This window comes from Prionailurus bengalensis, chromosome X, assembly GCF_016509475.1.
Source record: "Prionailurus bengalensis isolate Pbe53 chromosome X, Fcat_Pben_1.1_paternal_pri, whole genome shotgun sequence".
Taxonomy (NCBI): Eukaryota; Metazoa; Chordata; class Mammalia; order Carnivora; family Felidae; genus Prionailurus; species Prionailurus bengalensis.
Genome location: NC_057361.1, coordinates 99,273,810 through 99,286,587, shown reverse-complemented (window position 1 = coordinate 99,286,587; position 12,778 = coordinate 99,273,810). Strand labels below are relative to the sequence as shown.

The 12,778-nt window shown below is 41.5% G+C and overlaps 1 protein-coding gene across 1 annotated transcript; it reads right to left on the bottom strand.

Annotated features, from left to right (window-relative positions):
* Positions 1 to 45: 45 nt before the first annotated feature.
* On the bottom strand, positions 46 to 7,796 carry ZBTB33 (zinc finger and BTB domain containing 33). Its single transcript, XM_043571620.1, has 2 exons — positions 7,492 to 7,796; positions 46 to 5,023 (listed from the first exon to the last, which is right to left on the bottom strand). Exon 2 carries the CDS (start codon positions 5,019 to 5,021, stop codon positions 3,003 to 3,005), a length of 2,019 nt encoding a protein of 672 aa, XP_043427555.1. The 5' UTR covers positions 5,022 to 5,023; positions 7,492 to 7,796; the 3' UTR covers positions 46 to 3,002.
* Between the last annotated feature and the right edge of the window lie 4,982 nt (positions 7,797 to 12,778).

The window sequence follows — 12,778 nt, the reverse complement described above, 5'->3', positions numbered from 1 at the left end:
CGTAATTTCTGAAAGATAATCTCGTAAAAAATACGCTCAAAAAAATCAGAATTATAACATTTTATTTTTGCCATAAGAAGCTCTATGAACTAATACCAGGTAATGGTTAATGAAAAGAACTTAAAGTCATATGACAGGGAAGATTGTACAAGTATGAACATTACAGTATTGGGTAGAGTCAGATGATGGACAGGTGAGGAAGCCAGTGCTGTTGAATTAACATTTAATCCTTTAGAATATGCATGCCTTGACAATACAAAATACCTTGACCATTTTTAACCATTTATCTTTTTGGTACAATGGAAAAAATACAACATCAATTCCTCGTAGTAGTTGTATGGGGGGATCATTACCACCGAAACGATAATGATCATTTCAAATACATTTTAAAGTAAATCTTGCAAGATTCTTATGGCATTTTAAAATCTTTGCTTACTTTGAGCATTTCATTTTCTATCATCTCTTTTTAACAAAATGCTATTTCAAACAGTTTCTATCCAGAACATTTACAGGTAATTTAGCACAGGAGCAAACTTGAAGCCAACTTAAAAGAAAAAAAGAAGGGATCTAATAGCCAGAAAACTAAATATTAAATAGGAAAACACCATGTTAAGTTTTAAACAGAATCTTGCTACAGATTTCCAACCCAATGAATCCTGGGGGTGAATGGTTTCAGCCCCGAACGAGTATGCCACACGAATTCTGAACTTTGGATATAGAAACTTCTTGAAGACCCTGACATACATCGCAGGGAAGAGTCTTCTGGCAAAAATACAAGTTAATTTTCCAGTTTTCCTTCTCCCAAGAAACTCTAGAAGATACCTTCATTAGGCACAGAGTTTAAGTTTTATATTCAGAATTTACATAGAGCACAGCAGCAGCAAATAGTTAGATCCGTATTACTCAAAATGGAGAGTTTTCCATTACAGAACTGGTTTGTCATAATAGCCTTGTAGAAACTCTCAAGTTTTGTTACGATCAACTCGTTTTCTTAGCAGTTGAGTTTGAAAGTTCTGGAAGTTCTGCTGGCATCGGTATCATTCACACTTGCTGAAGTAATTATGTCTAACTGGTAAAACAACATTAATGAAACTCAAATTTCCACTGAAAATATTTCCGAGTGCACCGTATAGTCAAAGAGTAATGTTGTCAATATCCACACAGAAATTAAACAGATATTGTGATTCCGGAGATCACAGTCTTAAATTGTAAGGTAACTTAAAAATCTTCCAAGGATTAGCTTACAAAATGGTTTGAAGGTCTAGACTCACAGAACAGGAAACAGTCAGATGCACATCACTCTAGCCCTCTGTAAGCAAACCATTATAATATTTTTCTTTCTTCTTGTATTATTGCAAATACGGAGGCCTGAGACCCTCCACTGCCAACTGAAACACTGAAACCATTATCTTCAAATCTAGCTCGCCATCAGAAGAATGATGCATACATGAGAAATTATGATTAAAGCTTTAAGTTCCGAGTCAAGAAATAGACTATTTTTAAAAATACGTGGTTAAAGAGAAGAAAATATCTATGTTGAATTAAGAAATATTTAAGCAAGGTTACAAATGACTAACAACTATGCACAACAATCTTTTTTAGTATCTATTAATTTTTTTCCTTTGCAAAAAGTAATTTACAGAAGTTCAACAAGTTAATCCTGTTACAAAGGCTAGGCTATACATTTGTTCCAACCTGCTTCCTTTTAGTACTAGCACTTCAGTGAGTTTTGACTTTATTTTCTAAGTGTTTAAATAGGTGTCATTTTAAAAGGAAGAAAGGTATACTTATTGTTCTCAAGAGAAATGGGAATCAACAAGCCTCTAGAACATTCCATATACAGTTTCTGATTGCTATAATATTGCAGCACTTTGCAGATGGAATGGAACTTAACTTCAGAAGGGGTAACAACCTAAAAGGTCTTGCCGAAAGGAAAATACTAGATCACGGATTCAACTATTTCAAACAAAAACTTCCTATTAGAAATTCTAAGTAATATGAACATTTAAAAATATATACCAGTAGCCTCCCGCCTAAAATATGTAGGAGTCTCATTTATGGAATCTATCATTTATAAAGATTTATACATAATGAAAGATTTATTTGGTGGCTTTCAAATTCAAACTTTGAAATTTCCCAAGGGAATATTTTTAACCATAGGAACAAAAAGGAAATCACCATTCACCTCCGCTCTCTATCACGTAAGAACACAGAATTCAAAACAAACCAACAGAACTCTTCCTCTCCTCCAGTCTGCAATACAGAGATTTGTTTTCCGTGAACACTTTCGCCCACGGAGACCACACTGCAAAGGTATATATATACAGTAGTCCAGCCACCAAAGTCCTTTCCAGACAATGGCAAGAAAAGTGAAACTTACAACTTAACTCTAATGAACTAAAAACTCTTTCTTCAGATGAGACACTTGTCTGCATGGCCATCTTCATGGCGGGAGGGAGGCAGGAGGTTGCTATCCATTTGGACTAGCAGAATACACAACCAAGCAGAGACTTACTCTGAAATTTTCCAGAACAACTTTAGAAGTTCTTGTTTACTTTTTATGCCATATCCAAAACACAACACACATTTATAGTCTCAATATTAACAAAATTGAGAATTCAGCAGTAAAGTGCTAACATGGAAGGGGAACGTTGGAAGATATACTAGGGTAAGCTAATAACTCCAGTTATTTTTAAAGAACATTCAGACTGCTTTAAAATTCTATTCAGGAAACTATCTCTCCAAGCTTTTGTTGTTTGCCTCTTAAAAATGAGCTGAAAGAGAACTATATAAACAGATACTTGGGAGGGGGGGAAACTTCTCAATCTCTACTCAAACTTTCGGAACGATTTGCTTCTAAAAATTATCAACAAATAATCCAAGTAGACTGCCTTCAGATGGCGTGGCAGATCAAATTAACTCGTTTTCACCTTAATTTGTGTTACAGGTTTTCTGAAACCCTTGCCCCTTAATGCAAACCAGAGTTTCTGATACTTCCAAATTCAGTAAGATTCAGGTATTATAAATTCAAACTCAGTACTGCCATCTGTTACATTCTGTTTAAAAATGGAATCATTTTCCTGCTGAATAAAAATATCTTCCCAGGTCATTGGCTTGTTCTGAGGAGTAGATGCGGCCCCTACGGCAGGTTCTTTCCCATCATCAACCTTATACCCAATACCATCATCCTTCATTACAGGCATAGAGCCTGACCTATCAGAAAGATACGCATATTGTCTGATCTGTAAGGACCTGCACGGATGTAAACGATAAAGCTTTGCGTCCCCGGAAGGGTCCTGACTATGAACTGACTTTATGTGTGAAGACATAAACTGATAGTTGATGAAAGATTTGCCACAGGCCAAACACTGATACCTTCGCTCCCCCGTGTGATGGATTTCATGTTTTGTGCGATATTCTGCCAGAGGAAATACCTTCTCACAGTAACGGCAAGGATACTTCTTCTCCCAAGAATGAATGTTAAAATGTCTCCGCAAGCTTGTCAGACAGACATAGGACCTCTTGCACACAATACAGATATAATAGACCCTCCCATCTACTATTAACTCATAGTGATCATCGTGTTTTACTTTCATACGCTTGTTTGCCGTCTCACCGCTAGATGTTTTTGGTATCTCATTCTCAAGTCTGGCCTCCCCTTCATCAGGGTCATCTTTGACTGGGATCACTATGTCATAAGTATCTTCACCGATATTTGCATAAACCTTGCAACCCGTTGACAAGCCTTCAATCTCAGTGGCTGTATCTAAAGTAATGATCTTCTGACCCTCCATTAGATGCTTTGATCCTAAACCTGCATCGTTAGTGTTTCTGGTAATTATATCTGAAATCTTTAAAGAATTAGAAAGTGGCTCTTGCAGAAGTGTAGGAACCTGCATCTTCTGTATCAATGGTCCATCAAAAGTGGCATTCGGGGGGATTTCAGCCTGTGGGACCAAAGATGTGTTACTGACGGCCGAATCTGGACTGGAGCTAATAGTGTCATCATCATCATCTATAATTTCCTCCTCCTCCTCTTCATTGGCCTTGCTTCCTGTTAAAATAGCACTGTTTGGTGTCTGCGGATTCTGCACAAGTAAATTGATCGAAGGAGACATATGATTTGGAAGTGAAGAACTGACATTTGGTGGTGTAGTAAGTGGTGTCTGATTTAACAGAATAATGTTGGGAGTCAGATGTGTCGGGGCTGAAGACACCAGCAATTTTTCACTTCCTTGTGTCTGGCTCAGAGTTGCCTGATTCACAGCAGTAGGAAGTTTCTGAGTAGGTGTGACATTTGGTAAAGGGGGAGAGTTATTACTAGCACCAGGAGCAACATCTGAAATAGCAACGGAACCTGGGTTAGGCTGGACCTGTGTCACTGCATTGGTACTCGGCAAAGTCTCCTTTGCGGGCAGAATCTCAGAGCAGAAAATGACATCATCGTCATCATCGTCTGAATCGGTAACAATAATCTTTTTTGTCTCATAATCTTCAGCAGATAAGGAAAAAGACTCTGTTATAATAGGCATTATAGTGGCCCCGTTATCTTGGGCTTCATCTTTTGATTTTGGCATTTCAAGGTTCTTGTCACCAGAACCAGGTGGTAAGGTCTCTGCATTACCATCCTGAGCTGTACCTGAGATGCTTTTAACCTGTGACAATGGGACACCAAGCTCTGCTATAAATTTAACCCCTAACAACTGTCCTGATTTAATCAGCTCATCAAGTAAATCTGATCTAACACGAACGATTTTAGAACTATAGATATAATTGAGAATTTCTGCAAAGATCTCTGCTCTTATAAAGCTCAGTTCAACAACTTGCCCAGCAACCGAGAAGAGCTGATGGAAGTAAGTACTAGAAGCTGAGAGAATATTCCTGTGGGCCCGGAATTTTCGGTCTTCCACGATGACGGTAACATCACAGAAGAGTCCACGGCCACGCTGCTCATTCAAGGAGTTCAGCAGACTGCCAGAGTATTGAATGTCTGTAGCCGAAATCAGTTTTCTACTCTCCATGCCTATAAGAGAAAGGGAGGAGGAGGGGGTGGGAGAAGATTAGAAAAGAGAACCAAAAGTACTTTATCATTCCGAATGTAAGCTACAGCACGGCGTCGCCAGGCATCAGGTTTTAACTGAAGGTTGGCCTAACTTTTTGGCTTGTATATAAATTGTTCACGCAGGCTGGTTTCTGGACCACGCGACAAATCTCATGACGTCCCCCCGAGAAGAGACAAGCAAGTTTTTAACTGATCTACAGATTTGAATAGTAATATCTCTTCCTCTGGATCTCAGATACCTGCATCACCACTGAGAATTTCTTCAGATTAGAATGAATTTTCTTGGTTCCAGTTTTGGGGTTTTGTCCTCAAGAAGAGTTAAGAGTTCATTTTTAACGGTCTTAAAACTTCATGAAGTCTTCGTCGTGAACACACAGAAGTCATTTCGCCTGTAAACGAACGACTTCAGTGTCAGAGGAGCTTGGTGTGTGCAATATCCATTCTATACTTTCTAAATTTTAACTCATCTTTAAGAACATATTCAAAAGCTACTCCCTGCAGCCAGAAACTGAATTAGTGTTTATCAACCCTGACAATCATTACCTCTAGACTGCCCATTATTTTTCTGTTCTTATTTAACTCGGAGTGCCACATCTAGATAAACTATGAAACACTATTTTTTTTTTTACCTTCTCCCCTCTCCTCATCCTCCTTGCCCCTTCCCCTCACCTCTCTACTCTTACAATCTCCAGACGTGACTTGTAAAGGGTTTCAAGTGAAGTCAACAGATGCCTCTGTGAAAAAATAAGACTAAGGACAAGTCACCATTTCTTAATGCTTATTTGCATGAAAACACAAAACATTTCAATTTGTTGGTAAAGAATTATGGGCAGCGGTAGGAGAACTTTTTTATACCTGATGTGTTAGTGACAATGAAAACATAAACTTACTGGAACAGAGCGGACGGTTACTCTAGAAAAAGGGAGCAGGATGTCAGTAAAGAGCAATGCTGTGTACCACCCCCCAAACATTCTTTTTTTGCATGTTCCAGAACATACTCCTGGTAATAAGGATGCGCAGTTGTTTAAAATGCATACATGTATTAAATATATTATGTAGCTTTTATGTATTTATCTTTCATATATTTTATGTATGTACAAACAATTAGCTGATAAGTACTTTAGGTAAACACACACACACACACACACACACACACACACACACACTTTTATTGCTAATATTCTTTCCCTTTAAAGTTACCAAAACACTACCACTGTCATCACAGTGCTTAAGTTATATACACGTGGAGGGCAGGGCATCTCAAGCCTCTTCGAAATTTTCAAAATTACAGCTTAAAAACAAAAAGTAGGCAAAAAGCCTAGAAATGAGGATTTCAAACACCATCCGTTATAAGGCGTTGCTCGTTTAACAGTACCAAGGATTTCCAGGTGACCATAAAGGCATTCATCAGAGAGGGTGACCTTTGGACAGCGAGCCAGCAACCAGGGCTTCCGAAATATGGGGATTTCGACAGAAGTCGCTGCTAAGTGGGTAGACAGGTTTTTCGGAATCCGATTTTTGTCGTTTGCAAACGGGTTCCTGGAACGGGGTAATGCATCGAACGTACGTGTCCAGGTGACACTGGGGACTGGTTTCATTTTGTGTGGCTTTCCTCCCGCTTCTCCCCGTCAGGGTGGGCCCGGGAACCGCACAAATCGCTCTGAACCCTCCCCACGAGCTGCCCAAGGAAAAGCCATTCCGCGTCACTGTGAGGCAAACCCCGGACCGAGGGCAGGTGAAGGTGGAAAAGCGAGAAACGCCATCCGCGAGGGAGTCAAGCCGACACGCGGCTCCCTGCGGCAGCTGCACCCCATCTTCCTTACTCCACCCCCTCTTCCCCATTTGCGCCCGGCCGGCTGCAACCGACGTTTTTCACCCCAATTCACGCGAAAAGGCAGCGTCCCGGAAATCCAGGAGGAGCTACGACCGGCACGGCGAGGGCAGGGGTCCTCCGGCGAGCCGGGGAAAGTGGAAGGTGGCGAACGCCGAGGGTGGGGTGTTGGGAGGGGATGAGGCCAAGCGGGCGGCATTGTTATGCCCCGGGAAGGGGACGGAAGGGGAGGATGGGCCGGGCAGAAAAGCTCTAAATCAAAGTAGGGGCCAGGAGGAGAAAAAGCAGGCACAAAAAGCCAGGCGGAGGGCGAGGGAAAAGCCAAGTGGGTCCCCGCGGCGGGCTCCCCACGCGCCGGGCCTACCCGGGGAACCGGCAGCCCCCCGGCCCCTGACGGCGGAGGGGACCGCGCCGCGGCCCTCCGGGCTCGTCCCCTCCTTCACTCCCGGGCCCACACAAAGAAAGGGCCGGAGGAGCGGAGCCTCCGACTCCGCCGCTTCCTGGTTCAAGTGAGGAGAATGCAAACGCAGGCGCGGCCCGGCGACGGAGGCAGCGGGCGCGCTCCCTCGCCTCTCCCGGCGCCCGGCCGGGTCCTCACCTGCTTCCCGGCGCCGCCGCTTCTCCTCGTCGGGCCGCGCGGACGGGTGGGAACCCTCCAACAACCAGAAGCCGGACTCCGTGGCGATTCGGCTGCTTCTTCAAACGTCGCTCCAGTCTTGGTCGACGTCGACGCGGCTGCCGCCACCGCTGCTACAGCTGCCCCACGCCGCCGACAGAGGGCACAGCGCGGGGGCGCCTTCCACTTCGGCGCCCTCCTCCTCCGAACGCGGTTCGGGCCTTTCCGGAAGGGCCCGAGCTCCCGGCGGCCGCGCTTCGGCGGCCGCGCGTCGGCGTCCCGCTCTGCCTTCGGCTCCTTCCGCAGGGGGCGGAGTGAGACTGGGAAGCTCTGGGAGCGTTCGGCCCTTTCCGGAGGGCGAAAGGGTGGGAAAAAAGGAAGGGAAAGATGGGGTCATGCCGGCACCCGCGTGGGATGGGAGGGAAGCGAGTCGCTTTCACCTAAATTCGGCGCCAGCCTCTAGGGCGTAAAAACTTTTAGAGACTGTACGAGTTTGCGAGTTGGAAGCTGCTCGATCAGCCCGTTTCTTGGATGCTAAGCCACCTTGAAATACAATCTGAATAAATATGATAAAATCAAATGGATCGACTCAGGATGATTCAGGTTTCTAGGATAACAAGTTGATAACGACATCACAGTACTATTTTTAAGAAATAAATCTAGTGTTTGGACCCCAGGCTGTCTTCGTAATTTAATACTAAATGAAGCAGTACTATCTTAAATTCCTTCGTTTCAGCTATCGTTTACTGACCACCTGTCTGAGCTATACCAAACCTCAGGTTGCGTGGAATACAAAAATGAGTAGGCCAAGGTCTCCCTTTCCAAAGAGCTCAGTAGATGGGTACACAAACATCGACAGAAGTATTTGTGCAACGTACAGAACACAGAGAAGGAAACAGCAACCAAATATTCCTGTTTGAGCTGTATATCTTGAAAGACGAATAAATTAATACTTGCATTGTTAATTTATTATTTTTATTTCCATAGCATTTCCTCCTCAGAGGGTTTTAGTGTCTGACACATAGTCGGGTGTTCAATAATTGTTTAATGAATAAATGCATGAATGAGTTGCAATTTTTTAAAACTCTCCGGTAATACATTTCTGAGTACCATGATGAATGAAGAAACAGAATGCGTGTTTGTAGAGCAAAATATTTCCCTTTAGGCTGATTATTGATCGTATCCAACTAAGGAGCCAAAATAGTGGCTTTTTGCTTCAACAATTAAGGCCATTCACTACCTTCATTTTCTTTTTTAAAAAATATGTATAGGAGGGGGGCCTGGGTGGCTCAGTCGGTTAGTCCAACTTCCACTCAGGTCGTGATCTCACTGTTGGTGATCTCTCTGATGGTGCCGAGCCATATATGTTTATTTTTGAGGGATATATATATGTATATGGTAACATTGTAACCATTCCTCAAAACTTGAATTTGCACCTATTTACCTTTCAGTCAGAATCCCTGTGCTTCCTTGCTACAAATTGTCTTGCTGAAAATGTCAGCATATTCCAGGACGAAAACAAATCTAACTGTATCTAATTTTGTTTAACATGAAATTGGACAAGAATGTCACCATCGATCCATCCCTAATCTATTCTACATTCTCCTCAATAAAGTAAAGCCACATAGTAAAATATAAAAGTGGTGTATCAAAAAAACCCCTAAGTGGTGTATTAGAGTTGTATTTTCGCATGGAAATAAGAAATTCACATGAAATTCCTTAGGCTCTTCCAGATTTTGAAATGTGAGAAACTAATGTGAGAATTACTGCATTGTTGGTTTTTTATTTTAATTAGGACTTAAAATTATGAGTTCCATTGTTTAATATAAAGACATTTCACAGGAAATAGGAGTCCACTGTTATAAAGGAAACTAAAGCAGAAGGTAGTGTTTTCCTGGAATTGAGTACTTAACAAAATGAGTTAGCAGATTTAACAAACTAGTTAGCAGATTAATGACCATTTTCCTGAGTCATCCTCTCCCAAAATTCAGTAGCAAAAAAAAAAAAAATGTTTTTAGGAACCAGGACAAAGTACTTCTTGAAAATTTAGGACCTATTTACCTTTCAGTAGCTTAGTTGACAAAAAACTAAAATGAGACATACATTTGAAATAGGGATCACAGTGGCAGTAGCTGCGGTCTTCATACCAAGTGTCCTTGGTTATCTCTCAGTAAACTGGAAGATGCAACATAGTTTCTTTTGCAACAGCATTAATAGCACCAAGGCCACCAGAAGAACTGCCTTGCCTTTCCCCCTTTTCCTGAAAGGGCTTTAAAAATGTGGAGCCCACATAGGAAACCTCTTCTCTTCTGGCCGTGTCCCTCACCACACACCCCTCACCAGCCCAGAAAAAAAGCTAAACTAAAATTTAAAAGCTACTAGGGTGACTTGGTGGCTACCTCGGCTAGGTGTCCGATGTTAGCTCAGGTCATGATCTCATGGTTTGTGAGCCCAAGCCCCTTATCGGGCTCTATGCTGACAGTGCAGAGCCTGCTTGGGATTCTGTCTCTCTCCTTCTCTCTCTGCCCCTCCTGCACTCTCTCTCACAATAAAATAAAATAAAATAAAATAAAATAAAATAAAATAAAATAAAATAAAGCAAAACAAAATCTACCTATAACTAAAGGGGTTTCAATGATCAGGAAAGGAAGTTCCTTGTAGGAAAGCAGAGCAGACCAAGAAATTTGAGTGCCCTTAATAATTGCGTTTCAGACAAGGTAATTGGAAAGTTTGGTTAATTTTCTGTTTCTTGACAAGTTATTTCACCTTTCACTTCCTTTATATCTGCAGGCTTAATCCTGCTTGAAATGACCCAGGAGATTTTAAAGAACAGATTTGGAGGTTATCAACTGCTTCACATTCCAGAAAGGTTTTTGATTGGCTGATTATGGACTCAGTTAGGGTGTATACCCACATTGTCAGTGTTTGCCTTGTTTGAACTTGATTAGGAATTCCACGAGGACAGCAACTGTCCTCTCCTGTGTCAAAATGCTGAGAATCTTGTGGGTGCTTAATATATATTCTGTTGATGATGCTAAAACATTTTTAAAATGGCATTCATCAAGTCCTAGAGCCTTTCCTCGGAGTTTGCTTAGCTTCACAGAGTTAGCTCACTGCACAAGTAGAAGAAACCACAGTAAGGTAGAGCAGGAAAACGAAGACTAGAGGAGCAGATGTGAATGGGTTAGGATTCTGATACGGCCACTCAATAGCTGTGTGACCTTGAGCCTGATTATTCATCTGTAAAACAGAGATAATAATACCTTCCCACAGAATTGTTTTGAGTTTCAGTTTCCAAAATATGACATGCTGTTTACCGCTTCCATGTCTGTGCCTAGAACCCTGCACTTGGAGTAACCATCCCTTTCATAGCCACACACTTTGCCTCTCCTGTTATTTGGCAAGTGCCTGGTCTTCCAGAAAGATGCAACTCAAGCAGTAACTTTCTTGTGGAGCCGGCCTGGATCTAATAAATGGTAGATAGATATGGCTACTTAATGTTGAATGAAGGAGTGTCAGGTACCCAGTAAGTGCTAAATATACATTTGCTTGTTCATCTGTATCCCCTTTGCTGCTTAATCCTAACAATTTTCTCTTTAAGTGACATGTTTGATACTGCTGGTTCTCTCATTCTTCTTAAAACGTCTTAAAGTCAATTGGATAGGGATAGATAACCCTCCTACTCAGAAAGAGGAAGTGGACAATTGCTGACAATAATACAATCTACCAAAACAAAACAACCATCACCACCACCAGGTAGCATATTTCAAATACGAAAAAAAAATTGAGGGAATATACTCCCCATGAGTTCTTTGTGAAAAATTACTCAGCAACGTGAAATCAAATCAAGTAAGACATGCGTCAAAATAAAAAAATTAAGAACAGACGTTTTGCAGCAAGCCAATCTAAACGGAGGACTAAGACCAAATGACAAGGTTGATGATGAATATGTGACAAAATGAAACCGTTCTAAACCCTGACACAATAAAAATCCATTCGTTCATATGTTCGTTCAATACATATCACTTAATACCCACTCTGTGCCAGGCAATGTGGTAGGCAGTGTGGATATAGTCTTCAAGACGAAGTCCCAGTCTTCATGAAACTTAGATTCTAATGGGAAAGGCATACCATAGATGTTTGTGTCTGTATCATCTAAATGTATAATACCAGATAGCAATGTGACATGTGAGGAAAAATAAACAGCATAAAGGGATGGAGAACTTTGAGGGCGCTATTGTAAATAGTGTGGTCGGGGAAGACTTCTCTGAAAAGATGATGTATGAGCAAACAACAGAATGAACTAAGGGGAAAGAGCTATGAAAATATCCGAGGAAGAACATTCTAGGCAGTGGAACGCGTCAATGCCCTTCAATCAAAGATCACTGGGCACATGCCCATAGTTGACAAGTTGAGTTCATTATTCTTTGCAGGGAGGGAGAAGGCACACCATAGGCAAGTGTGGGGCGTTTCAGTAAAAGGACATTAGAAAGAACCCATTGTATTATTTGGGCGACTCAGGGGGATGATCTAAGGAAGAGGGAGTTCACTCTAGATCAGTTGCTGTCAGGATGCAGGGGCAATTGTACCATTGGGCACTTCAGTACATCTTAACTCTAGGGAGGGCAGAAGAGAACAGGAATAAAGCTGTAATTGATAAAGTAGCAGTCACCCATTTTGGCTAAGAGAGGGGGGTGTTTGGTGTTTTCTGAGTGACACGGTGACCTTTTCTAGCTATGATTAGACAAAATTATCAATTGGCTTTGTTTTGTCTCACTTCATCAATCTCCTAGTGACTTCTTCTTAAGTTAATGTTGTGTGAGTTTATGTCCAACAGAAGATCATGGCCTGAGCGTTCTGCTACCTTGCAGATACCAGGGGCGGCCTCCCCCTTCCCCTTCTGAAACAGAAAATGAAAAACTTATAAGGAATAAAATTAAGAGGTGGTGGCGGAGGTACAATAATGACCTTCTCTGCAACAAAAATTAGCCATTTAATACTGTATTATTATTGTATGGGACATACTTAAACTAAAACATTGTTCGTTGTTTATCTGAAATTCAAATGTAAGTGGGCCTACTGTATTTTTTCTCTTTGCTAAATATGACAAGACTAAGATAAACACACTGTCAGCTGCGTAGAAATACTTTGAATACTTTGTGCTTTTTCTTCCCATTCCCCATTTAGTTTAGTTTTGTTTTGTTTTTAATTCAGGATATCCTCAGGGAAAAAATATGTAATTCCATTTGAGCCATTCCGAAATATTATA

Bases quoted from the DNA above. Each gene is read 5' to 3' on its own strand.
- ZBTB33 (XM_043571620.1), bottom strand. From the start codon at position 5,021: ATGGAGAGTAGAAAACTGATTTCGGCTACAGACATTCAATACTCTGGC.